General features: G+C 40.3%; 1 protein-coding gene across 1 annotated transcript; it reads right to left on the bottom strand.

Moving 5' to 3' along the window:
* Positions 1 to 1,414: 1,414 nt before the first annotated feature.
* PPP1R3A (protein phosphatase 1 regulatory subunit 3A) lies at positions 1,415 to 27,366 on the bottom strand. Its single transcript, XM_056847016.1, has 4 exons — positions 26,557 to 27,366; positions 7,321 to 7,379; positions 7,059 to 7,195; positions 1,415 to 4,620 (listed from the first exon to the last, which is right to left on the bottom strand). The coding sequence occupies exons 1-4, from the start codon at positions 27,345 to 27,347 to the stop codon at positions 1,762 to 1,764; spliced, it is 3,846 nt and encodes a 1,281-aa protein (XP_056702994.1). The 5' UTR covers positions 27,348 to 27,366; the 3' UTR covers positions 1,415 to 1,761.
* Positions 27,367 to 27,870: the final 504 nt, after the last annotated feature.

Raw genomic sequence — 27,870 nt, 5'->3', positions numbered from 1 at the left:
TTAAGTGAGTTTCAATTGGGTTCAGTCAGCCATTTTTAACTTGGGAATAACAGTATTGGCTAAAGTACAAGATTGCTGCTATGATTACTGACAAATTTACATGAAGGATTTTGAGCTTTTAGGTAAAGCACTATAGAACTGCTAATGTCATGATCTATTCTCTGCCCTGTACATGCAAGGAGGGTAACAGCAGTACAGGAATCCTCAGGCATGTGCATTGATCCATGAACATGAAGGTATGGAGAGAAGCTGAACAGAATGGAGCAGTTGGATGCATGCCAATGAACTGAATGGAAGAAGCTTGCTTTGGGAGGGGGGGAGAGAGAGCTAGTGTTTTCCAGGAGTCTATACTAGTTGTCCAGTTCTGCCAAATTCTATACCAGATTCATACAAACATTCAATAAACTTCCCCTCTGTTCATATCAGCCAGATCTGAACAGCCACTGTGGATGGATTTGAAACTAAATATTGACACAGTATAAAGCAACATTATTAAGACTTCTCCCCCTTTTTTTGGTTTCCAAGTATTCTACACACAGCCAAACCATTCAAATTTTGTTTATTACTGTCATGTAATGCTTATTGCAATTCTCTCTCTTAAGCAATATGGTCAAAACAACATCATTCAGAAAGTCCAACTGGAATAATGCTACATGAAATTCTCCCATTTGGTTACACAGTCTTCATTTACAAAAAATATATAAACATGAATCTGAAGACAATAAGGCTCTAACTTGTATCCTCCAGTCTGTAAGAGTCCATATCAGCTTTGTGGTGTGAGTAGGAGCCCGCTTTTTATTTTATAAGAACGTTTATCGTAACCACTCTGGAATCCAGATTTGACTCTGTGCAGACATAAATAGTCCTCATATTGCTCATTACAGAGAAGCCCTCCTATTTAACTTATGAAATGTGTTCTAGCAAAAGTCCTGGTTAATAATACTAGTAGATCACTGGATGTATGGCGCATAGTCTTTGTGCTCTTGTGTATCTCTTATACATCTCAATGGTGCATGCACAAGGGAACTTCCCAGGAGGTTGTGCCCGTGGTCAATATTAATAGTAAAGGCATGTCCAGAGGGCATAATCTGGAGGGGAAAGAAGGCTCTGGTGCACTAATCCAATGCGTTAAAACTCTACAAACCAATACTGGTTCCCATTTGCTCGCTTGACAAAACAGGGACATCATGGGATGAGCTCAGGTCGAGGAATGGTGTGCAAAAGTCCCAGGCAACATGGTACCATAAGTTTGGTGCAGTGGGGGGGGGGAGTCTGTTTTTCTTCTTTCCATTTTAGTGACTATGCCAGTACAGGAACTCATGTGCAGGATATGCCTTATTACTGAGTTAGTCATAATGCCATTCCCTCTTTATTTACTTGCTATATAAAACCTTTACCAAAAAAAAAAAAAAAAAAACCTCTGGGGGGAAAATGAAGCTTTACCACAAAACAAATGAATGCAATATAATCTGAAAAGGCTGAAGCTTCACATCTCCATAACTTGATAAGGAACAGCAGCTGTATTTAATTTTAACTTGATGTGCTTCAGAACTCATATTCATATCGGTATTTAATGATCCAAACATAATGGTCCTATGCAGAATAATTACTTATTATGAAGGAGCAAACTTCATGTGCATTCCTTTAAGCTATGCTTCGGGGGGAAGGGGTGGATCTTGCATTGGTTCTAAGAGTGGACTTGCTGTCCTTTGGGACATACTGAGATTAAATGTTAAGTACTTCACAAAGACAGAGAGGTCTTTACTCCTTTTTGACAGATTCCTTACTTCTCCTGCCCTCGCAATATAGCCAATACAATGAAAATAGGTACATTGCAAAGCAAACAATTAAATCATAGTGGTACAGAGTTACACAAAACACAACAAACAAGAGGAAATAAAGTATTTTGTAACCAATTTGCTTTAAAACTAGGCATTCAGCAGCTAAACTACAAGCTTCATTTTGCTGGCCAGGAATTTCTGCATGGTCAAACCTCGGCAGGTTGTCACATCCTTCATTATTCAAGTACAGTATTTTCTCTTCAGTTATTCCTTCAGATTCAGAGCTTGTCTCTTCCCTTTCTTCAGTGGGCTCACTGATTAAAATGGTTGGCCCTGAAAACATTCCTAACTTGAGCTCTGGTTTATGGACAAATTCACTTACACTCCTTCCTCCTTCCTCACGAGAAGGCAACAGTGCTGAACTCTGAGGAAGATCTCCAAGTTCAACCTCTGAGGAAATATTTGGAATAAAGTCAGTTACTACATTTGTTGGGCTGAAGATGCATCCTAACCTGGCTGAAATATTGACTGAAGGTTCCATGTATGGAGGGGATACATTGCCTCTTTCAGCAGTATAAACTCCCATGGACTCTTCAGAAACTGGGGTTGATGCACTTTCATAAGAGCTGGCCACAGTATTTATATTAGAAGGAGAAATTTTGTGTTCAGTTTTAGTACCTACATGGGGAAATGTTTCCCAAACGCTTTCCTCTTCAGCCTGTTCATGGTGCAGGCCTGGCTGAGGATATTGTGAAGCATTAAGAGATGTTTCAGAAGATAAATCCTGCTTCATGATTGTTTTTCCTTCTGCAGCAGAAGTCCATAATATTTCACCTAATGGTGAATCATTTCCACTGTTATGTTCTGCTCTGGCAAACTTTTTGCTTGCATTGGATACTGACATCATTTCTTCTTGCGCTGTTTCATGTGTGCGTGCATTATAAATATCTGAAACTGATTCCTTTTCAAATTTGGTGTCATATAATACACCCACTGTATTGCATTGACAAAGAGGATAATGGGAACCATCATTTCTCCCTTCATGTATATCAAACACTGTTTCCTTTTCCTCTGTGGGCCTGTCACTTAGTGCAGTCTCTTGAGGTAGCTTAACAATTACTGCTTCTTCACTAGCAGACATTTTTTCTGGAGTACTTTCTGATGTCATTTTAATTATATAAGCTGCTGTACCTGCCTCGGCTTCTCCTGTACTATCATACTCAGCTACGGAAGACTCTTCAAATCTCACCGGGTCTTGGCAGGTAAACAATTCATCTGTGGGAGTTACATTCAAACATCTTGTATTATCTCTAATTCCCCACATGGCTTCGCCACCTGTTAGCTCTTTCATTTGCACTCTTTTATTGGCTTCCCTTTCCCTTTCTGCAAACTGACTTTCTAAGGCACTCCAACTTTGATTCCCCAGCCCAACCCTATTGCTGTGATCATCAGTTATAACCCTGTCAGGTTCATTTTGGCAGGGCTCTGCCTCCAAAATACTTATGTTTTCTGGGTCATAGCTCTGACAGTACTTTCCTTTTTCTACATTCCCCCCAGCATCAAACACATCCTCTTGATTTATTGATGCAGAGTGAGTGGAGATTCCTTCGTCTGTTGTTGTTTCTAAATTGGGGTTACTTGTGCAAAATTGAACTTTATTAGTGTCTTCTGAATATTGGTTGTTCATTCTGTTAAAATCTTTACTTACAATGGAACTTCCTTGTTCTTTGTTTCTTCTGACTGAGCTGTCATTATCATTTAACCATGGTGGTCCTGCTGATTCATGAATTGCCTCAGCTTGAATTTCACCAAGCTCACTGGAAGGCCTCATGACTTCTCCTTGGCTTACCTCAGTTGCTATGCCTAATTCATAACTATCTGTGGTGTACAACCATGACTGATTTTGTATTTCAGCAAGATACTTTGTATCAGCAGGGTTTGTTGTTAAAGGGTACACTTGTTTCTCTTCTGAAGGATGTTCTAAAATGTTCAATTTGATTTCTTTTCCCATATCAATATTATACTCTGTCATATATTTTTCTTCTACATCATCATCTTTGGTATGTGGACTTCCTAACGAAGTTATTGCTACATCAACATCAGCAAAGATGTTGTCATGTAATGTTCCTCTTAAATGTGGCTGGGTTTTGTTATCAAAGATCTCCTTTATAGGTTTATTTATGAAAATGTTTTCCAAAGATGATTCTGAGGTTTGGGGAAAAGTTCTTTGCACATATTGCTCATGTACTGGCTCCATGTTGTCACCCTGTCCTCCCAATATACTTTCCTTTAACTGGATTGGCTCACCTTGATTTAAGGGAATTGTTTCTGATCTTCTTTCCCAGCCTTCTTGGTGCTGATCATAATCATCCTCACTGATGAACAACCTCTCTATTGTTTTACTTCCTGGGGCACTATCAGTTTCATCTTTGGGAACATCTTCATGACTCATTACTTGTTTGCTTGCAATAACATCTGTACTATAAGCAGCCTCATTTTCCTTTGTTCCAGGCCAATACTCCTGTGTTAAAAGGGTTTCACTTGTACTGAAACATTCCAAAGACTGTGCACTATTGTTTACTGACTCCACTGCAGAATGTTTTTCAGGGGGTAACTGGCTATAATCATATCCTGTGGAATACTTCTGAGTATTTTGCAATTCTTGCTCTTGTAAAACATGTTCTGTCAAACAGCTGATAGGCAGGGGTTGCCTAACCAAGCCAGAGTTGACCCTCTCCCCCAAATCTTGTTGGTCATTTGGAAATTTAACTGGCTCGGATAGGTATGCATTGTTTTCATCCCTGGAAGAACCTCTGGTTCTTGTGAAGTGATATCTGAGCTGAAACAACAGAATCAAAAAGAATGGTCAGAAAACGTGTGTGTATAGAGAGAGTAACCATATCTGCCTGTATGTATGTCTGTCCATCCATCCATCCATCCATCCATCCATCCATATGTCTGAAAGTGAAGGTGATTACAAAAAACATTTTTTTCAGATAAAAAATCTTTCAGGAAAATATGTTCTAAATCAGTTACAAAATTTATACTACGTGTATTTTTTTTTAAATAAAGGGTTTTAAATGGCTGAGTAAGAAAGAAAATAGCATGCTCTCTTTTACATGGTCCCGCCCGTTCTCTCTTTCTCTTTATTCATGAGCTCAGTAAGCTGCGAGTCCATTTCATACAAATGAATCCTAAAGAGAATATATTCTCTACAAGGGAAGCTCAACTAATTCACAGGCATGTTTTATTTTAAAGTGAGTGCATTGACACAGTGTATCAAAGCTGGAGAATGTATGGCATTGTCCAGTAAAATAAAGACACTTTTGCACACTGACAAATACGATGAGGATTATCTCTGCTTCATTCCTCTCAGGACCCTTTTACTGGCTTCAGACCTGAATGTTTTAGAGTCCTCAAGAAAGTGCAAAACAAGTTAGCAAAGAGAAGGCCAGAAACGAAGAAGTTTCTTCCCTCTCTTCGAAGTCTCACATTATATTATTCAACTGCGTTTGCTTGTCAGGGCATTCTTGCCTTGCTTCTCAATCGTCAGATTGATGGTTCCATACCAATCAATTAGAGGATAGTTTCTTGGGCACCCCTTGTTACATTTACACTTGCGGCAGATACCCCCATTACAGTATCTCTTATTAATATGTTTTCTGCAAAGCCTCTGCAAACTATTAATAGTAAAACGTCACTCAAAGAAAAGGGAAGGAACTAATGTTTCTGCAAATTCTGTTTTAATGACCCTCTGCCAACTGGCGCTCAAATGTATCTGAGCTCTTCAGTGATGCCAACTGTCAGGATTTAATAGTGAGATGCCTGGTTTTTTCCCCCTCTCTCTCCCTCCTCATAACTGACATTTGCATGATCTCAATAATTATATGCAAATCTTACAATTTCCCCTTCTTCTCACATAAGGCTCATGTTACTTGTCAACTGCCGAGCTGTCTTGTGAGCCATTGCCTATGGGTTTCAAAGATTTGGTTGCATTTCCATTTATTATAGACCTCCATTGTTTAATTCATTACGCAGCACATAAGGTAAATTAAAATCAGAATGACACACATATACTCCTCATTTAGTATACGGATGATCACTGGGATTTTTTTTTTAAGTGAACTATTAAATGTGAGGCTATTCATTATATAAGGATACTGTTGAGTGTACTGCATTTTATCATTATATATATCTTTTTATTGCTCTCTCTTTAAAAAAAAAGAATACTGAGATGTTGATTTTCTGGCAGTTAAGGATTCTATGCCGGATGACAACTTTGAACTTTCCTAAAGTTAAGAGTTAGGGAGGCTTCGTGATTATGAGTAAAGAATCTATTCACCACATCATCCTAATGGGCTGTGTAGTGCTCTTATTCCCTTGTGTTTCAGCTTTCATGTAGTCACAAGCAATCACCGTTATTCTTCAAAATTATTTATCCTATGCATACAACTGATACCTGCTTCAGAGCAACTGCTGTGTGTCAATGGCTGCCTGTTCTTCCTTTGTGACCTAAAATGCAAGTTGAAGCCAACCTTATTTTGTAAAAATTGTGCAGATTAAACCTGTGCCATGGAAATTGCCAGTGAAAATTGCCTGTTTTGCAATTGACAGTTACTAGTCATGTCCATGATGCCTGGGGGCCACGGGAAAAAGGACTTAAATAGGATTGGAAGACCCTACCTACCAGTATTGCCCCCTCTCCTGGTCCAGAATTTGTTGAGCTGGGAAGAAAAGGGAAACTAAAAAAACAAAACAAAAAAAAAACAAAGTGTAGAGTAGTGAGGTACAATAAAATTCACCTCACCCAGTGGGCAGCAGCTTCTACAAGCAATGGCTCTTCACAGGGTTGCAGTTGCTACATAGTGAGCCTCATAAGGAGCCACTTCAGGCCAGACAGTATCCCACTATGGTCTATGTAAAGCCCTCTAAGTATAGATGTCTTACTGAACAGAAATTGTGTGTATTAAGTATATACTGATCACAGAGGCCAGAAAGAGAGGACTCTGAAATATTATTCTTCTAGTGTTTTCAAATAGTCAGTATAGCCTGTGATAAAAAAGAAGAAAGATGTTATTATTTAAGACCACTCAAATGTAATGAAATAGACCAAATCCATATACCTTAGGCTGTTGCTCAGGTTACAGATGCAAAGGAAGTATCACAGACATTATTTAGTATACTTTTAAAGACTTTAGAGGTTGGAGAGGATTTCACTGTTTTTGAGGAACAAATTCATATTGTCGAACAATATACATATAACAGGCTAACACTTACCAGCAATTCTAATTCTTTTTCATTGTCTTCGTTATCTTCTTCATTATGTTCCACATTTTTATCTTTTACATTTTCTTTGCTTTGTTTAATTTCATTGTCATCCACATCCAAACAACGAATTTTGGGGATGCTTGACTCTGAGGGAGTTAACAAAAATTCACTTGAATAATATCCATCAGGATGCTTTGTTACATTCTCTCTCTCTCTCTTTTTTTAATTAACATGTGCAGTAAAGAAGAACTAATTGAGTGGGGTTTTATACCTGAAGCCCTGGAATTATTCCATATGTCTTCATCAGCCATTGCCAATATTTCTTCTTTACTGTTAAATGAGAAAGGAAACTTGGTGATACTTTCCAAAATCATAGTTGGAAATCCTTTTAGCTATAAGCCTAATAACATCAAAGTTAATGATGCAAAATAAGTGATTAGAAATTTTGCATAAATATAACATTACATCTCAGTTTTGTCATGTGGATGAGTGTCTCGAAGTGTCACCCTAGAAAGATGCTGAAAGTTGTCAAGAGTAACCCAACCTTCTCCATATCCCAACCCAATAAGTACCTTGATTGAGTCTGCCTGTGGCAGAGAACCAAAACATCAGTGCAATCAATTAGCCATCCCATCTCTTGTGTTGTTTATTGGACATGGGATATCCCTGAAACTATTTGTCTCTTCGTCACATGATTTTGATTCACTTGGTCCCATTTTGTAGGCACCACCGCTGAAGCAAATCCATTCCCTCTATTTTCCTTTTGGTATTCATGTCCTGAGATTGGGGACTTAACTGATGAAACATATATTCTATTCCTTTTTATTATAGAGTCACCCAGGTCTCAAATCCTTGTTTTCATGTCTTCGGATGGTCTGCTATGCTACATCTTGAGAACATTCGTTTGAAGTGATGTTGTGTTTGTCCTTCCTTTTAAAAGATGCAAAAAGAAACACTAGATTATACAAAGAAGGTCTGAGATGTTGGCTGCTAAGAAGCAAAAGATAGGTCTCTGGATGAGTCAGATCATGTGTTTGCAAGCTGGTGAGTCGTGCAGCTTACAAACTGCCTGTAACTTTTTTTCAGGCAGTAACAAAAGTTTTGTGAAACTTGAAAGCTATGCCATTTGAAAGCTAAGCCATTTGAGGAAATCCTTGTCAGTTGAAGTATGAATTCAAATTGTCTTAGGCCCTGTAATGTACACCCTTCCTCATTCTGGGCACCCTTGGCATGATATATCAGTAAATAACGGGATGGCATTTTTTTTGTTAGTACCAAGTGCTTACTTTGCTTGAGATTGTTGGGTTTAAACTAAATGGGGATTCCATGTATTATTCCTACTGTAAGATTCACTACTAACATCATCACATGGTAATGGGAACATACATGGCAGTCCTTTTCAAGGTGCCTGTTGGCAGCTTTTTATGGCATACCCATGTTTGTTCCTTCTATCAGCTTTATGACCGCTGTAATTTGGAGTCCATTAGGATGCCCTCCAGGACCACATCCAGTCCATGGCTTGCGTCTTTATCCTCAGCTGAAGAATCCATTCCTGGGCCTAAGTCTGGCCCAGGAGGGGTCCTGACCCAGTCAAGCCCTTCAGGAGTGCTTGGATTTGAAAACATCTCTGTTTAGTGAAGGAACATGGACTAGGTGACCTTCAGTTCTATTCTGTCCCTAAAGTTTGCCAACTCTATTCTTCTCCCAACTATAGGTACAGTCCAGTGGGAATGGGTCCTGTGAATGCCCCATATCAGTGAACCAGAACTACATTCATTTCAACTGTTCATGAGCAAGAAACTTATATGATGCCCTACATAATCGAATGCATTCTATTTCCTCCTTTGTGTTTGTCCTCTTTCAGGGAAATATTTATATGTCACCATTATGAAAGATTCTGATGTTATAATAAATTATAAATCTTTCCCATTCTATTTTATTCAAACGTCTTGCAGGCAAACTGATATAATGCTCCAAAAATATTCAGCAGCAGGTTGCTAAATTTATACTTGGCTACAACAATCTACATATGACCTGTCACCACCTTTTTATTTATAATCTATTTTCCACTTCTTTCCTCAACCCACTAATATCTTATTTGCAGTGGAACAGTCACTTTCGACAAAGATCTTTACTATTTAGACAGTGTCCATGTTGTCTAATAGTATTTCTGCTTATGGAAAAACAAGTATATTTTTCTACTAGTACTCTACCTTCAAGCTGGAGAACTGCCATTTTACATTCTTGCTGAACTTTACAATTAGGATTGATTCTTTGGCACTCAGGAGGGAAGCTTCGCAGTGTACATGCTCAGTGGGGTTTTGTCGAAGCAACTTCCATGGCTTCTGGGACTTTGTACTGGGCATTGCCCCAGGTCTTGTCCAGCCTCATCCACTTTTACCTAGCCTGATCTACCTAGAATTTGTTTACATACTAACTCCTGCTGGATTAAATCCACAGTTTTCAGTAGGCCTCATTCAACATCTCACAAGCATAGAGCTTCACAAGATACATCAACTGCCTGAAGATCTCACTTGCATGTTTTCTCCAGGTGACATGGGATATTGCAGGATTGATTAAAAGAGAAGGCTTACCGCAAAATTGTAAGAATGCATGATGCTTACTGGTGAAAGCATGACAACTAACATTCCTAGTCCAGAATAAATAAATGATAGGAGATTTGGTACGGCCATTAAGAATTGGTGGAATCATAATATTGTATCCATGCTTCATGAATTTCATTGATATTTCTAATGTTATGTTATGGGCAGAGCAATCCTAACGAGGCACGGTGAAGAGTATAGGATCCAGAATGACCCCCTGCACCAACATTAGTGCCGCTTGCACCGGCTACACTGGCACTAACAGTGGCACAGGGCCACTAACAGTGGCTCCAGGGAGCGGCGTGGCAGCATGAGTCATGGGTGCCGGAGCAGCCTCATCGGCAGCGTTTTCCTGGCATGGCTCACTCTGGCATCAAAGGAGATGTTCCCTAAGCTCTTTCAGCCTAGGAGCACCCCTTTTTGCAGACACCAAGTTACGCCGGCAAAAAGGCAGGCGTAGCCCCATGGAACTCAATGGAACAAGCCACATAGGAAGCAGCATGGCAGCGCCTTCCCCGGGCACTTCTTAATCACCACCCCCCGTTGGGATTGTGCAGAAAGTAAAGAAGGAAACTATGAGGAGGCAGGAAGGTTGGATGAAGTATTTAAATGTTCATATTTATATATTTGCATGGTGCTTCCACAGCTCTACATTAATGCATTCGTTTGAGCCTGGCCCTGCAGTTCTGGAAAGACCACAGAAAAAAATAAGCAGAGAAGTCTTCCCAAATCATGAAGAGACTATACTGTGTCATCCCTTTATTCGTTAGTGGTCCTGTAAACATAGCAGTTTAACGCTAAGCAAGAGCTCATAGCTTTAATCACAGGATGCAAGTATCAGGTCGCCAGTACCCTCTTCCCTGAAGGTCAGGATCCTGTTTTCAGTATCTCCTCTTTAGTCTCCACACCATTAATTTCAGACACGTCTAACAGCTTCCATAGTAAGTGATCTCTATTTAAACCATAATTAAATCAGAGCAGAACTTAAATGCTGATCATTTGCTATAGATGCAATATATAATTGATAAACTGTAGACATAATTTTTTAAGGTAATGGTATCTCTTATTTTCAGCTTCTGTTGGTGAAAAACTAGTGCATACTTTTAAATTACCCTGACTTTTTCATTGGGCAGAATGTGTTTTTTATTTTAAAAACTGTTTACAATGGAAATTGATCCAGTAGAAGATAATGGGGTGGATTCTGTCCCTATCCTACCACTCCACTGAGCAAAGATTTTTTATTTGTTTGTTTATTAAAAGAGTGAAACTCCAGCTTTCCTTCTGGCTCAAATTTGAAGGCTTCCTCAAACCTATGGAGACTTCCTTCAAATGAAGTGGCTCTTCCATTGTAGGAAGAACCTCGTAGGTTAAAGGAAGTCTACTTGGATGATGGCTAGATCCATCCCATAACTTTGTCTGTTTTATGTTTTAGATTTTCTTAGCAACAGGACCACATATCTTTCTAAGATGTGGTAAGATATATTGGATACCTTGACTAACAACTTGCTTTCCATTGGACCAGATTAATGGAACTACACAGAACGTGCAGTCTCAGCAAAATAGGTAGGTACTACACTTTCACATCACAGTATCACGTGCAGCTGTTGTATGTGGTGTGGAAGCAGACAGAGATGGAACAGTAATAGAATCACCTGAGGTCTATTATAGACTGTAAGGTCATCCCTGGGAATGTTTTTGTTTTCATGAGACAGATTCCTTCTTTTATAAGCTTTACCACATGCATTTGGTGTGTTGGATTGGTGGCTTGCCACCTCAGCAATCCATCTCAAGAATTTGGTGATGATTTCACATAATCTTTTTGACCCGTGGCAATCTGAATGTTACATTATATGCCCAGGGAACGAGTCTTTCAGTTTTAGCTGGCCATATTGTTCTGGGTCAAATCTGTTTGAAAGGCTTCACTTTGGAGACCATAAAACTGTCTGAGTTTATGGTTCTCCTTTCAAAATATTGTGAGAGTGTAAAGTGTCATCATCACAGCTGACTTATGGCTACCTCAGCAAGGGGCTTTCAAAGCAAGAGACTAACAGAGGTGGTTTGCTTGTGCCTTCCTCTGCAACCCTGGTATTCCTTGGTGGTCTCCCATCCAAGTACTAACCAGGGCTGACCCTGCTTAACTTCTGGGATCTGATGAGATCAGGTTAGCCTGGGCCATCCAGGTCAAAGTATTAGTTTCTACAAATTCCTTTAGGAAGCTTACAATGACTTATATGATATGGAAAACGTAGATTTTGAGTAAAAGGAAACGTATTACAGTGGGAAATGTTTTTTATTAAATCTTTCATACCACACAATGCAGATTAGCTTTTAACTGTTAAACACAGATCTGCAACACTTGGAATAGAATTCTACAAATTTTGTCCGCACGCCTCTCTTTGCAATGTTGTTTTCTATCAGTGTTATCCTGTCATCGCTCTCCTCTAAACACAATGTTTTTTGGTGGGGAGCATCACATCATTCGTGACGTGGTGGATGATTGCACTGGACACTCCCCTCATGTCCCCCTAATTTTGGGGGGTTTTTTTGCACATGTGCTCTAGAAATGGTGGGAAAGCTTGCACAAGATGGATTCCCCACACCAAAGCACAATCCATGATTCGAGACATCTGCACTCCCACCCAAAAAACAAGTAGAGTCGCAGCACGTTCGTCTAGTTTGCTTTGCACTCAAGCACCAGAGAGATCCCATCAACACTGGCTTCAGCTGCAGGGGGTGTGTGTTTAAACTTTGTCATTTGCAAAAAGGTAGCTTCCTCATCTCATTTCAATTTGAGAAAGTATAGCCTTCCCTCTCACCAACCTTTCCATGTGTGTTAATGCCCAGATCCTCCTTTTGTTTCAAAACCCAATTTCTTTGAGCAGCTACGTTTTGAAGCTACAGGGAAAATGACAGAGTGATTGAAACACGTGACTGAGAAGAGCAGGACCGACCCCCCTCTCTTTCTCCCACCCTTCACCTTCTTTTTTAAATTTTTGAACGCTCCGATTAGCAATTTAACACTGAATTGAATGGGCGATAGATCAATCCATTGTTGAATCGCTGATATGAGCATTCAAAAATAAAAAAGTCGGAGGAGGATGGGATCCTGCTCTTCTTAGCGGAGTGTTTCAATCACTCTGCCATTTTGCCTGTAGCTTCAAAACTTAGCTGCTCAAAAAAATGGGTTTTGAAACAAAAGGGGAGATCTGGGCATTAACACACAGAGAAAGGTTGGCGAGGAGAGGGAAGGTTATACTTTCTCAAACTGAAATAAGAGGAGGAAGCTACAAACGCGAGAATCCGCCCCCCTTTGTGTCTTCAGATATCAGCTTGTCTAGCTACTGCAGTGTCAACACAGGATACTAACCAGACAGTTCCTCATTGAGGTCTTCCAAGCATAATACTCAGCTGTACCAGTACTGATCTTATCAATTGCTTTCAGAAAGTAACAGGGTGATTGGTCCTTCACCCTGTCCATGAATTAATGACAGGGCAAACAACAGTGAGTTTAAGTACTGAATAGAATGAGAACCATGACTATGACAGGGCATTGCTACTATGTTCTTGCATAGCTCCTTTTAATTTCTACAAGGCAAGAGAAGTTTCCAGTGGATCATGTCTTCAGATTGTATAAGATCTACTCTGTTTGGGATGAAGTCCAAATAGATACTTAGCATGGTAGGAGGTGGTAGATTTCTTGGAGCATTGTGCAATAACAGTCCACAGTTGCTCATTTCTGAATTGTTAGAAATCTGTTGTGTAGGGCATCCTTACTGTAACCATATAAATATTAGTCCCATTGCTACTGCTTGGAGATACACGCGTCCAAATTGCTCAACTGGCATTCTGCCATCCAGACAGTGAAACCTGAGCTTAAATTCAAAACCAGTTGTCTGAAGTCAAACTCTAACATGAAATTCATTGGATTAAGTGGCAACCTATATCCATTATTCTCTCCCCTTCACTATCATAGCATACGTTCCAAATTTGTAAAGCCTTTACCTTTATCTGTGATATGAAAGGCAGCAACAGTAAATGAAAGCTAATTCTCACAATATGTTCAGTTCACATAAGCAGCCTGCTCCTGGGCGCATGCTGATCCTCCACACTCAGAGGCAATAAACCTCTGAATACCAGTGATAAAAAGCAACATCATGGAGAAGCCTTGACTTCTATGCCCTGTTTGTTGGTCCTCCAGAACAAGTTGTTGGCTGCTGTGTGAAATAGGATCATAGAATCATAGAGTTGGAAGGGACCACCAGGGCCATCTACTCCAACCCCCTGCACAATGCATGAAATTCCAAACTACCTCCCCACACACACACCCAGTGACCCCTACTCCATGGCCAGAAGATGCCCTCCCTCTCATGATCTGCTTAAGGTCATAAAATCAGCATTGCTGACAGATTGCCATCTAACCTCTCCTTATAAATCTCCAGGGAAGGAGAGCTTACCACCTCCCAAGGAAGCCTGTTCCACTGAGGAACCGCTCTGTTAGAAAATTCTTCCTAATGTCTAGACGGAAACTGTTTTTATTTTATTTCAACCCGTTGGTTCTGGTCTGACCTTCTGGGGCAACAGAAAACAACTCGGCACCATCCTCTATATGACAGCCCTTCAAGTACTTGAAGATGGTTATCATATCACCTCTCAGTCTTCTCCTCTTCAGGCTAAACGTACCCAGCTCCTTCAACCTTTCCTCATAGGACTTGGTTTCCAGACCCCTCACCATCTTTGTTGCCCTTCTCTGGGCACGTTCCGGCTTGTCTACATCTTTCTTAAATTGCGGTGCCCAGAACTGAACACAATACTCTAGGTGAGGTCTAACCAGAGCAGAGTAAAGTGATACCATCGCTTTGAGTGATCTGGACACTATACTTCTGTTGATATACAGCCCAAGATCACATTTGTCTTTTTAGCTACCGCATCACACTTCTGACTCATGTTCAGTGTTTGGTCTACTAAGACCCCAAAATCCTTTTTGCACACTTGCTGAGACAAGTCTCCCCCATCCTATAATTATGCACTTGATTTTTCCTACCTAAATGCAGAACTTTACGTTTATCTTTGTTGAAGTGCATTTTATTAGTTTTAGCCCAATTCTCCAGCCTCCAGGATGCTGGACTAGATGGACCACTGGTCTGATCCAGCAAGACTCATCTTATGTTCTTATGTCATGAATAAGTTAGATGTCATCAGAACAGAATGTAACGACTTGAACACATTAAGTTGCCATATACAGTTTCCATATACAATTGTCAAACAATTGGTCTATCAAGGTATCACTATAGACTATTTGAAATGGCAGTGGCTGACCAGGATCTCAGACAGAGGTTGATCTGCTACCTAATCTATTTAACTGGAGAGGTGGAGATTGAACCTGGGAGCGCTACCACTGAGCCACAGCATTGTATTATTATTATTATCATAATCAAAAACAAAAACAACAACAAAGATTTTAGGCAACTTTATCCGACAAGTCAGGCTCAACGTGGCTTACAAAAATGTTGTACAATTAAAACAACACAGTATATAAGTTGTGTTAAAACACCAATTAAAATCAACATTCATTTATAACATCCCGGCAGCAGAGGAAGAAGAGGGGAAAGAATGAGAAGGGAGGGCAGCAGGACAGAAACTGTTGCTGTCCTCAACCATATTGCCCGGTGGAACAACTCTATTTTGCAGGCCCTGCAGAATTGAAGTCCTGCAGGGTCTAGATCTCACTTGCGAGAGTGTACCACCAGGTTGGGCCTGAGCCAAAAAAACCCTGGCCCTGGTTGAGGGCAGCCAGGTGTTTTTTGGGCCAGGGGTCCCTGCAGATTTTCTCCAGCAGAGGGAAGAGCTCTTTGGGGGACATAACGGAGGAATTCCAAAATGACTTTAAAAAATGAATTTAAAAAAATCTGAATATTAGACTGTTCACATTAGAAGACTATTTGCATGAGAAAATAAGTGGCAGGCTGTATCTTGTAATTTGGGAATGAGCCTTGAGAATTATTAAAGGGCAGTGGGTAGAGCTTCATCAGAGATAAATAAAAGGAAACATACATTACAAGTCTACACCCATTTTGTACCAAGTTAACTGTCATGGCTTCTCCCAAAGAATCATGGGAACTGAGGTTTGATCACTATGCAAAGACTTCTCTATTAGAAAGCCTTAGTACATTCCCTGGCAGTCCCTGGTAAGAGAGAATAGCTGTCAAAGGCATTTCTTTCCCCAGCATTGCATTTACAGACACACACACACACACAAATCAATCCATCCATTTTCATGTTCCTCAAGCTGCACTGCATAAAAAATCAAATTGTAACATGGTTCTAGCCTGACACATCACCAGCATATGATCCATGTTTGGTTTTCTCAGCTAAGAACACACACACACACACACACAGAGAGAGAGAGAATATGATAACAAGACTAGGATATGATAACCAGACTAGGGAGGAAGTAACTTGCATATACTGTAATGGAAAATGAGAATGTGTGGAAAAGAGATGAATAAGTTGAGACACCATAAATGAATTATGCAATATAATGATAAATAATACTGACAGAGCCAATTGATCATAACCCTGTATTCTGGGCTGGAACCTGTATGTTCCATACTAATGGACATTCCTGAACCACAGGTCCTTTACTCTCTTCCCTGCTGCCCTGCTCTGGTGTTATAATGCACATATGACTGTGCCCTTTTCTCATGCGTTATATTTATGGCTTAATGTACATACTCATTTGTAAATTCCAACCACACTTGTCACATCCATGGATGAATCCTTAGAAGCATCTACATGTTCTGTTATGGTTTTTCCACATGTCCCTTAAGCCTTGAAAATTCTCTACACAACTCTTTCCTGCCCTGAAACTAAGGCAATGGAAAGCCTGAAAAAAATCCCAGGGCATATATATGAAAATATGAAGATGCTTTCTATTAAGTAATACCACCTTGCCCAGTCCTATCTGCTATGACTATTAGCGGCTGTCAAACAAAGACACCCCAGCCCTTCTACCTGAGTTAGTTTTAACAAAAGATACTAAAGATTAAAATGGGTAGTTTCTGCATGCTTAGCAAGTATACTGCTAGGATTTAATGTGAGTTATGATTTCTCTTTCAACAGAATTCAAGGCACTGATTAAACTCTTGGCTCAGGAGTTTTTAGCAAAACAGAACCACACACATACAGAAAGGGAAGATAACCTTACATGAAGATGAAACTAGTGAGGATTGCTCAGGAGCCAGCCCTTGAATATCTAAATACACAAGAACATTTGCAGTACTTAATCTGACATACCTTCAAGTGATCCAAATTGGCTGCAGGTACTATACCTCCTGTCCCATACCTCCATCAGCCATGTACCTACCATTTCCCCCACCTATTGTGACCAGAAGAAATCTAATTTTGCCACACAGCAGGCAAGCAAAAACAATGGATGAAAGGAGTCACCTACCTAGTTTTTTATATAGGCTATGGGGTTCTGATTGAAAAGTCCTCCTCTGGGGTTTACCACACAGAGAAGAGTAACTTTCTTCAGACTCTTACAGGTCACTGTGTCTCAAATTAGGGGTCAGCTTTGGAAAGGCATATCCTAAATGCTGCTCTATGACCCCTCCTTTACTGTCTCTCTGTATGTGGAGGGGGGGTCATTCCAAATTCATCCAGTATTCATTCCTCTTGAGGCCAATAATGCTGCTTAATCATTAAAATACACTCAGGAAATTGTTGAGGTTTCAAACTTACATCAGTCTAGGAAATTTAGCCAGAAAAGTTGTTTTATATATCAAATACCAAATTAACAAAGGCGGACATTGTCACAAAGAAACAAAAAGATAACCATAATTCTACTAATGTCTAAGATTTAGAGTATTACGTGTGTAAAGTGCCGTCAAGTTGCAGCTGACTTACAGAAGCCCCAGCAAGGGGCTTTCAAGGCAAGTGAAAAATAGAGGTGGTTTGCCATTGCCTTCCTCTGCAGAGTCTTCCTTGGTGGTCTCCCTTCCAAGTACCAACCCTGCATAGCTTCCAACATCTGATGAGATAGGGCTATGCCATGCCACCTTCCCTTCCCAAGACTTAGAATATTACTAATTCATAAATATATGCACATCTGGACTGAAGTAATAGGGGTCACCATTTCTTTAGATGCGTGATTTGAACCTATGAAGCTGTCTTATGCAGAATCAGAACATTGGTCCATTTAAGCACAGTTACACCATTCTCAACCCATTGGCTTCAACCCAAGCTCCTTTAACTAGAGATATTAGAGAAAAACCTCCTATATATATAAAACATGAGTTCTACCATTGAATCATGGCCTCCTAATGCCCGTTGGGACCTTCCTCAAGAAAATTCTATATTTGTTCAAATTTTGGGAGGCGCAGTTTTACTTTGGTAGGCTTACAGTGCAATCCTAAACAAAACTGCACTTTTCTAAGCCTGCTGTGTGACCTTGCGCCAGTCACAGTTCTCTCAGAACTCTCTCAGCCCACACAGAGGCAGGCAATGGCAAACCCACCTCTGAATGTCTCTTGCCTTGAAAACCCTATGGGATTGCCATAAGTCAGCTGTGACTTGATGCATGTGTGCACACACAAGCTCACTGGCTTTCATGGACTTAGAAGGCTGTAATTCTTATTAGGATTGCACTGTTAACCAATCAGAAATCCACATTTAACAGCACTTGCTAATTTGGGTCCCCACCCATCAAGAATTTAGCTTTGATGCTGGCTGCACCAAATCTTAATGTTAATTAGGAAAAGCAAATACCGTATATACTCGCGTATAAGCCGAGTTTTTCAGCCCAAAAAAAGGGCTGAAAAAGCCGGCCTCGGCTTATACGCGGGTCAATATGGTAGAGGAGGAAGGGGAGAGGAGGGAGGGGGAACTTACCACAGCCGCCATTGCCGCCGGGTCCGCACGGCTTCCCCCGGCCAGGAGCGCCCTGTGAGGGCCTCCTGCGGCCGCGGGAAGGCTGCGCCGCCGCTGCTGCCAGGCACGCCCGGCTCCCTCCGCCCAGGACGGGCCTGGGGGAGCCTCCTGCGGCCGCCAGAAGGCCGCGCCGCCGCTGCTGCCGGGCGCGCCCGGCTCCCTCCGCCCAGGACGGGCCTGGGGGAGCCTCCTGTGGCCGCCGCCGCCAGGCGCGCCAGGCTCCCTCCGCCCAGGACCGGCCTGGGGGAGCCTCCTGCGGGGGGCCCGCCACCGCCTTCGCCGGGCCTGGAGTGAAGGTAAGTTTGGGGGGGAGGGGTTATAAGCCGACCCTCGGCTTATACGCGGGTGCCTAATTTTTCCCCATTTTGGGGGAGAAATTAGGCACCTCGGCTTATACGCGGGTCGGCTTATACATGGGTATATACGGTAGGAAAGAAAAGGAAGTGACTGTTAAAAGGAAGTGACTGTTCGACAGCAATACACTGCTACTTTATTAAAGCTTTCTTGGGGCTTCAAGGGACCATGGGTGCCTTGAAGCAGAAAGATAACAGTACTAGGATGAGCTTCTTTTTATATTTGTTTACATTATTTGTTATTGGTTTCCATTTTCCACTTTTCACTGTTGGTTTCATAAATTCATTGATGTTATTGGTATCCATACACAGGATGAACCATTTAGACATATATGCTTAAGGTATCAGGGTTATTTAGTGATGTAAGAATAACACAGAAAATGTGTACATTTTACTGAAAAGATCTGCAGCAAAAAATAGAAAATATCACAAAAATAAAGATTCATAGGTTCTACTGATGCAAAAGAGTAACAACATCAAAATGGGACTTTTGGATTGATATAACAAGGCTAGGAAGAATATAGAGAACAGATGATGATCCTACCCAGCCATCCAAACCATTTTCAAGGGAGCCTGAAGGAAATGGGAACTTCAGAAGACTCTCTAGGCTGAATAAAACTCTTCTGAAAAATTATTAATTTCCCTTTATATCTAGTTCTACCCTTGGAGCTCAGACCATGACCCATATGATTCTTAGCAGTTATACACTTATAGGGCTACACCCTTTTAATTCCATAGAAGTCAATGAGCTTAGAAAGATATAACTCTGCTTAGGACTGCACTGTGAGGCCAGGGAGTTATTCACTAAGGTCAACTAAAGTTAGTCATGACTAAGTCATATTGAAAGCAAAGGAATTTCAGTTAGTTGTGAAGGAAACTCGATCCATTATGACAAGGTTTCAGTGGACTTCATCAAGACTTTAGTTAGATGGCAGCCCAGAAAGCTACAACAGATCTTTTGCAACATATTACAGAGCCTATTTAATTTCCCTCCAAACTGAATTCTGTTCTTTCATTGGGTAACCAGATGCAATAAAAGAGAGTGATCCTATGACAACTAGGGATGTTACATTATTGCTCATCACTGCCGGTTCAACTCCAGAATCTCCATTTCAATTTCACTTCCCCCCATGTAAATTAAATATTTGCTTCCATGCCATGTTCTGTTCCCTCATGCCAAGAATATGTCTCAATATTATTTTACATAAATTACATATAATTGATGCGTATATAATGAAATTAAATAGCATTGTGATGGTGTAAAAAATGCACTGAAAACACTCGCAATGAGAATGGGTGAGATGAAAATGTACACACAAAAGCAGAAAGAAAAGGCAAAGGGTCCATTTGTACACCCTTTGTGAATACTTCACTGGAATAGGAGGAGTTTCAGAAGAGCCCAGGAGGCATCACCTTTGTGTCAGCAGGAACTACCCATTTGGAAACAGCTGACCAACATTTTGTGGAAACCCCTCCAAAAAATTTTTTGTGATTGGCCTCAGTCTATGGCAGCCATTTTATTCTAATGGAAGCCATTTTATTATGGATCACACTACCTGTTCTTAATATTCCAAGTGTGCAAACTGGTTCAATGAGGTTGGGGTCCCTTGTTTTATAATTTCTGTCATCAGCACAGAAATTACTGCATGTTAGGTAATTTTTATCAGAGACAAACTACAAAGGGCATTATGATGGAAATAGGAACTTCCCACATGGTTCTCTGCGTAGTTTAAGAAACCCTTTCTTCCAGCTCCATCCTTTGGAGCATGAATAGCGTGTGTGTGCTGTGGAGCAGTGATGCTCAGAGACGTACATATGGAAAAGTTGCAGGGCCCTTCCCATTAGACATAATGTTAGGCCTGTTGCTGTGCACAGTAATGATAGATTTCTGAGCTATTCTAATACAAATAAAGAAAAAACTGTGTGGCGCAATGAATTTAGCATTGTCAAGAAGTACACCACAAGACAGCTATTACTTAAAGGCCAAATCCAGCCAATGCACCTGACATTTCAAGGGGAATGTGGGCACTAACTATTTTCATGCCCATGTCAGAAGTGGCTTGGAGTAGTCTTTCACACAGCACTGAGTATCATTCGTTTCTTGATTTTCTTTGCTACTGCTCTAGGTATGCCCCAATTAGCTGTTATAGTCACAGACTGAGGTGGTAGAAATAAGCAATCATGCTGTGAATTGTGCGGTCTGACTTTCAAGCATGGTAATAGATGTCTTCAGCATAATCCTCACAAGCTCAGGCTTTATTTTTATTTTTTAAACGAACAGCACCCCAGCCCTTGTGTTTCTCAGAAACAGCTCGAAATTAAATAACACTGTTTGCATAAATTCCAAACCATGTCCATAGGGGGCTTGAAGAGTTTTTAAGTGGTCAGAGGGTCTTTATGTTTTGAATATAGTTATGGAATAAGAGTACACACTATGGTAGTTACTGTTTATAAGATCTAAATTTACTCACTAGCGGGAGCAAACCTAAACAGGTCTACTCAGAGGTAAGTCCCCATGTGGCTTACTCCCAGTAAAGTGTTTTTAGGATTGCAGTCTATGTATTCCTGATTAAGCAAACCAAAGATCCATTTTATTTGCCAATGTAATATAGTAAATATTTCCTGAGCCTTTTAAGAAATTAAATTAAATTAAACACATTGCTAATATAACACAGATGAATAAACATTAAAACATTTAATGTTTTAAATGTTAAAATATTCAAATCAACACAATTATTGCAACTTTCATATATAATGTTTTATAATAATATTTTGTTGTATACACATAAACACATAAAGCTGCCTTATACCGAATCAGACCCTTGGTCCATCAAAGTCAGTATTGTCTACTCAGGCCAGCAGCAGCTCTCCAGGGTCTCAGGCAGAGGTCTTTCACATCACCTACTTGCCTAATCCCTTTAACTGGAGATGTCGGGGATTGAACCTGGGACCTTCTGCATGCCAAGCAAATGCTCTACCCATGAGCCACAGCCCCTCATCATCATTATTAAATAGAAAACATCTTCCTAGTCTCTGTATAAAATCTATGTTATAATAATTATTATTATTTATTTACGGTTATTTGCCAGATAAAACAGAGACAGACCTTGCAAAGAGTTAATTTACAAACCAAGACTAATCTCAATATAAAATACCAAGTTATACATTTTCCGAATTAGATCCGGGGAATACTCTGAGGCAAAGTTCCTTAAGTACAACCGCACAATATTCAGCCACCCGAGAGGTAACTGGGGAATTATCACCCAAAAAACCCTTCTTGTCAATCTGTGTTATATTAGCAATGTGTAAATTATAGATGCCACATATAACAGTGCAACCCTAAGCAGAGTTTACCTTTCTATCCCAGTTAGGGTTGCCAGCTCTCTATAGAGAAAATGTCCTGTCCCTTTAACAGAGACTTTTTGTGGTGTTATTTACCAGGTGATGCAATTTACTTCTATGCCATGAAAAGTTTCAGCTGCCCATTTCAACACACTGATAAAGGGATGGGACATTTTTCTCCAGGCCTGTTGGTAATCCTAAAGCCCATGGCTTATAAGGGTATAACTCTGTTAGAATTGCACTGCTTATTACCTGGGGAAAGATGTGACTAAATAAATGCTTGTATGGTTATGCATAGTGCTGATTCCTCCCAGCAGATTTTGTCAAATATTTTATGATCTTAAAATTTCAATTACTCTTGACTAAGTTTACCAACCTCCAGCTGGGGCTTGGGGTTCTCCAGTGATTTCTAGAGCACAGGAAATAGCAGCTTCAGAAGGTGGGCTCTAAATCATTACATCCCTGCTGAGCTCCCTGCCATCCTCAAATTCCATCTTCCTCAGGTACAACTTTGACATTGGTGTGATATTTCTAGGAACATTGTAAGCTCTTTTTATCCAGTGGCAATGAGAAACCTTAAACACACCATTTGGTTATGGGGGAATATGCCCTGCTGAAACATATGATCTGCCCAAACTCCATCACCTGGGTTACCAGTGGCTGGTAAAAGTATGCAAACATTCAAGATTTTGCAGCTGCCACGGGTGTGTGTGGGGGGGAGAATCTCAGAAGCAGCAGACAGCGTCACTGCTGGTATTGCACAAAGAATAGTAGAGACGATCTGATTACACAAGGAGTGTTGCTGTCTCAGTTGTCAAATGCAAAGCCCACCCTCACAGTAGCAAGAAACAGCTGTTCTGCTGGTAAAGACCACCATCCACATCATCACTTCCTAAGAATAGCAGAAGGCTTTAGCCCAAATCCACAGGCTGACTGAAGTGTGCTCCTGCCATTCAGGGCTTGCATCAGCAAACTTCAACTATGCAAAGTACATCTTTTTTCGCCCATGCTTGCCGTTTTATCGAGAGACATCATTCATTGTTGGAGAACAATAATGTATTAGTGAAAACAATGAACTTCCCCAGAGAGCAGCGAGGCAGCTCTGTGCTTTATCAGCATCATGAATTCCTCTGATTCCATGAGAAGTCTGCTAAAAAAGAATCTGCATTTTTTTTTCAGTTAAAAAAAATATATACTTTCTCCTGTGGTGCATCACCTCATCAGTGTGTATACTTGGTCCAAAATCTGACAGCTTAGCTGCAATCTGCTAGAATCGGCAGCTGATGTCATTTCTAGATGCCATCAGAACAGACATGGCATCGTGGGGCTTCAACATGGGATGGCATACCATGAACTCACAGTCATAGTGACATCATCATCATTTGCAAAGATGAACTTGATGGTACCGTGCTAATAATTTGGACAGCAAATGGGCCACCCACAGTCAAAGTAGTAGTATCTGCATAGCTGAGTGATTCCCAGATATGCAAGAAAATATTGGTTTGTCAATTTAAAAAATAAAAGAACTCATGCAGTGGCTTAACAATCACTATCTTGCTCTTGTGGAGCAATAGAAAATAGAGTGTCTTTGAGTGGAGGAGGAGGACAGGAGAAACAAGGGGAAATGTCTTGTCAGAACCCTGAATATTATAATATCCTGGAGGAGAGATTAGGTTCAAGAGATGCACATGTGTGGATTGGGTGTTATAGACTTCCTCTGCCTACTATTGGTTTGACTACAGTGATGTCACAGAGAGACTGGGCCGTCTAAAATATCTGACTGATTAAAGTCACTATGGAAATTTCAGAATGTCAACATTGTCCATTGATTGCCTTTTGTCACATCTATTCTTGCTAATGCATTAATGGCATTAAAAGTTTCTGAATGACACCTTGTTGGTGCAAGACAGTTCAGAAGACTTTTATTAGGACTGCAAACAACAATATTATTCTAGTTCAGTTTTGGTTCATTATGTTAAATAATCATTTTATTCATTATAATTATCCCTGTTCAAGTGCTTCGTTTCATGGCTGGTTCATTTTGATTTGGCTTAACTGGAAAGGCTGTAAACTGCCGCCCCCAGTTTGAACTGAGTTCGCATATGTTGTACCCCTCCCACTGAGGGATCTTCCCTGACAAATTTCAAGCAGAACAGAGAAAACTTCCCCATATTATATGCAATTAAAGACACATTTCTGGCTGTAACATGGCTCAGTGGTAAAACATTTGCTTTGCATGCAGAAATTCCCAGTTTCAGTCCCTGGCATGTCTACTAAGAATCAAACAGTAGGTGATATGAAAGACCTCTGCCCAAGACCTTGGAGACCTGCTGCCAGTCACAGCAGAGAATACTAACCTTGATAGACCAACAGTCTTATTCAGTATAAGGCAGCTTCATGTCTTCAAAATAATCTGATTCAACTGGCATAGAATAGTGGAAGCTTTCATGGTTCAGAAGACTCTTTTGATGAATAATTCTAGCAAGCATGCGATCATAGATGCTCTCAGGTTAGAAGACATTCAAATAGAAGAATGATGCTCTCGTCATTCTTTACAATATGTGGAATTACATTATTATGACATGTGGAAAACATTAGGCTGACCAAAGTTATTTTTATTTTTAAGCAGTAAATAGTTTTTACTACAGGAATTCCCTTCTGCTTTGTATATATCTAACAATGCTAAAAGTGTTCAGTGTTTCCTAGGGAAGTTGTTCTAAACAGGTTACCAGTCACCTCTAAATTCTTGGATCAGACCAGTAGTCTATCTCGTGCAGCATATTGTTTCACACAGTGGCCAAACAGTTGCCTTGGAGGGTCATCCTAAACCTGGCCGTTGGCGGGTGTGGAACTTAACTTTAGAGATTCTAAATCAAGACAGGTTGCGTGTAGCTTCAGAGACATAAAGTACAAAGAGGGGAAAAGAGCAGTTCCCTCCCCAATAGAATAGCATTAATGCATTCATACCAGAGTCTCCAGTGACAAACACACAAGCACCATTTCCAAGTACAAAACCCTAAAATACATAATAATACCTTCAGTTTTGTCTCACAATGCAGCTGAAAGTTATCTATTTCATGGTCTGCTCTAATAATTTTACAATAATGAAACATAGTAATTTCCTGAATATATTTACAGAGTTTCTCTGTTGCACGGATCCTTAGCAGCAAGCACAGAGCCCAATCCAGAGACATACAGAAATATTACGTGCTCTCCAAGTGGTAAAAGGGATGTCTATGGAAACAGAACTTGCTGGCAGGCCATTCGAACAGGTAGCATGGTTGGCCCATCATTTCTCACTCCTGTCTCAGGGCCAAGTGAGATGAGATCACGGAGGACCTGTTCACAGATTTTCCCAGTATTTGAAAAACTGGAAATAGTTGTGCAGAGATTCAGACTGGAGTCATGTTGTGATGGGAGGGTACAACTCTTCTTGATCCCAATCTTTCACCAATCAAAGCCATCCCCATTCCATTATTATTATTAAAGGATTAGATACAAGTTCCTTCTCTTGGTTTGGCTCATTTGCTATCCAGGGCTACTAGTAGCATGGGGAAGACAGGTCAGGTCACTGTTTCTAAGTGAAACCTGCCTTCCCTGAGAACAGTCTCCACTGGGGCCCTGGACAGCTGCTATTTCCCTTCTTTTTAATGCTGGGAAGAATTGTTGGTGGATTTTCCAGCATTGCATCTAGTTTGGCTTTCAGAGTAACATTCAGGCAAATGAATTGCTTCCCTGGGCTTTATTGTGACAAATAATAATTTATTTTAAAGACTTCTGTGACATTTTGAAAATTACATAATATTTTGGATCTATCAATAAATATTATTTGAACTCCATAACCACATCAATTTAAGATTATAGCAAACTCCTACAATGAAATAATATCTGACTGAGATCAAACACATCCCACTTTTTAAACAGTCCTTAATTAGCTGATTCACCTGATTGGCTGTCATGCCATTTTGATAACATTCAGCTTGGTCATGTTCTACCCTAGACTAATTAAGTTTCCTCAAAGTGAACTTCTCTGAATATACACTGTAATTATAATGTGTACCTTTTATTTAAACCAGTTGTATAAGCTGGCAAGTCCTACTAATGGCAATAGCACAGGTGAGAGCATGGTAAGGGGAATCGAATAACTGCAAGCAGCATTGAAAGTTATTTAAACATATCTGCTTCTCCGATGGAGTAGTAACAAGCTTCTCTTTTAAAGGACTGAATGAAAGGAGCTTTAAAATCATGAAATAACTAAGCAAAGAAAATATGCAGCCTCACCTGTTCAGCGTTGACTTTAAGCAGCCTTTGATATGTTTATCTGTGTCTTCCTGGAGTTTGGTATCCTCCACCGGTGCAGTTTCATTTTTATGACACATCAAAATATAATTACGGTGGTTGTAGTTTGCCCAAAATATCCCTACAGATGTCTCATAACGTATACAAAATTCAACTTTAGCGCCATCCCTTTGATAAGGAGGAACCAATGAAATCTTGAACAAGAACTGGTCGGTCTCACCATCACAAGAATTAGGCACATATTCTGCTAAAATGTCGTAATAAGTCAGCCAGTTGTCCAAAGACATCCTAACGTAGACCAGCTTTACAAAGGAGATGTTTAGAACACGAATAATGCCCTTCATACATGTTATCCCTGGTAGAAACTCTACGGACTCTAGCCATACTTTCTGAGCACGCACTTTTTGCAAAAGCTCTTCTTGTGTGGTGGGTAGTGTAAACAGTGGCATTAAATAGAATTCCTCCACAGGCACAACTTCATCTTCTAAGTCATCATTTGGTAATGTAGTTGGGACTTCCCAGGTATCAAACTCCTTAACAGATACAAGGTCAAAACCAAATGCATCAGCAAATGAAACTTTTCTTGCAATAGTAGATGGAGCTTCTGGCTCCGTTTCTTCAGAAGAATCTGAATTCCGTCTTCTGGGGCTGGGTGAGAAACGAGCCTCAAGTGTACTTTTAACATCTTCATCTTCTGAGAGAGAATCATTTGAAGTAGGAACTTCTAATAAGTTTTCCTTACTAATACGACCAGGTTCTTCAAAAGACTCCATTGGGTTCTCTGATATAAACCGAAAGAGACCCGTCTGACTAGTGGCAGATGATATTTGAGACCCTGTGACTTAAAACAAGGATTAATATTACAGTTGACATGGCAAAAAGGACTCTGGTCTATTAATAGGAGCAATGGCTTGTGAAATATGTCAGTCTACTTTCCAAAGGACTCCAATCTGATAGCATTATCAGATGTGAAAACTTCCAGTTTGGAGGTAATGTAAAACTCTGAACCTTGGTAATCATTACAGGAAGAATGGTGCTGTAGACATTCACTATATAACAAACCTGCATTCGGTAAATAGAAAACACATCACAAATGTAGAACCATAGATTCTTACACAGGGATATTTTCTCATTAGTGATTTATATACTGCATGACATTTCTGTGTCAAAGTGCAATGAACACAAAATAGGGTGAGACCATGACTTAGTGGTCTGTTTTGCATGCAGAAAGTCCCATTTTCAATCTCCACTGCTGGTGATTTGAAAGACCTCTGCCTGAGACTCTGGTGAGCTGCT

The sequence above is a fragment of the Euleptes europaea genome, chromosome 3 (assembly GCF_029931775.1).
Source record: "Euleptes europaea isolate rEulEur1 chromosome 3, rEulEur1.hap1, whole genome shotgun sequence".
Lineage (NCBI taxonomy): Eukaryota > Metazoa > Chordata > Lepidosauria > Squamata > Sphaerodactylidae > Euleptes > Euleptes europaea.
Note: the sequence above shows the minus strand (reverse complement) of the source record. Positions and strands in the feature narration are given on the sequence as shown.

Excerpts from the sequence above, each read along its gene's own strand:
- PPP1R3A (XM_056847016.1), bottom strand. The coding sequence starts at position 27,347 with ATGGAGTCTTTTGAAGAACCTGGTCGTATTAGTAAGGAAAACTTATTA. Across the intron at positions 7,380-26,556 it reads TTAAAGTCAACGCTGAACAG|TAAAGAAGAAATATTGGCAA; the intron begins GTGAGGCTGCAT and ends CTCATTTAACAG. Across the intron at positions 7,196-7,320 it reads GAATAATTCCAGGGCTTCAG|AGTCAAGCATCCCCAAAATT; the intron begins GTATAAAACCCC and ends TAACTCCCTCAG.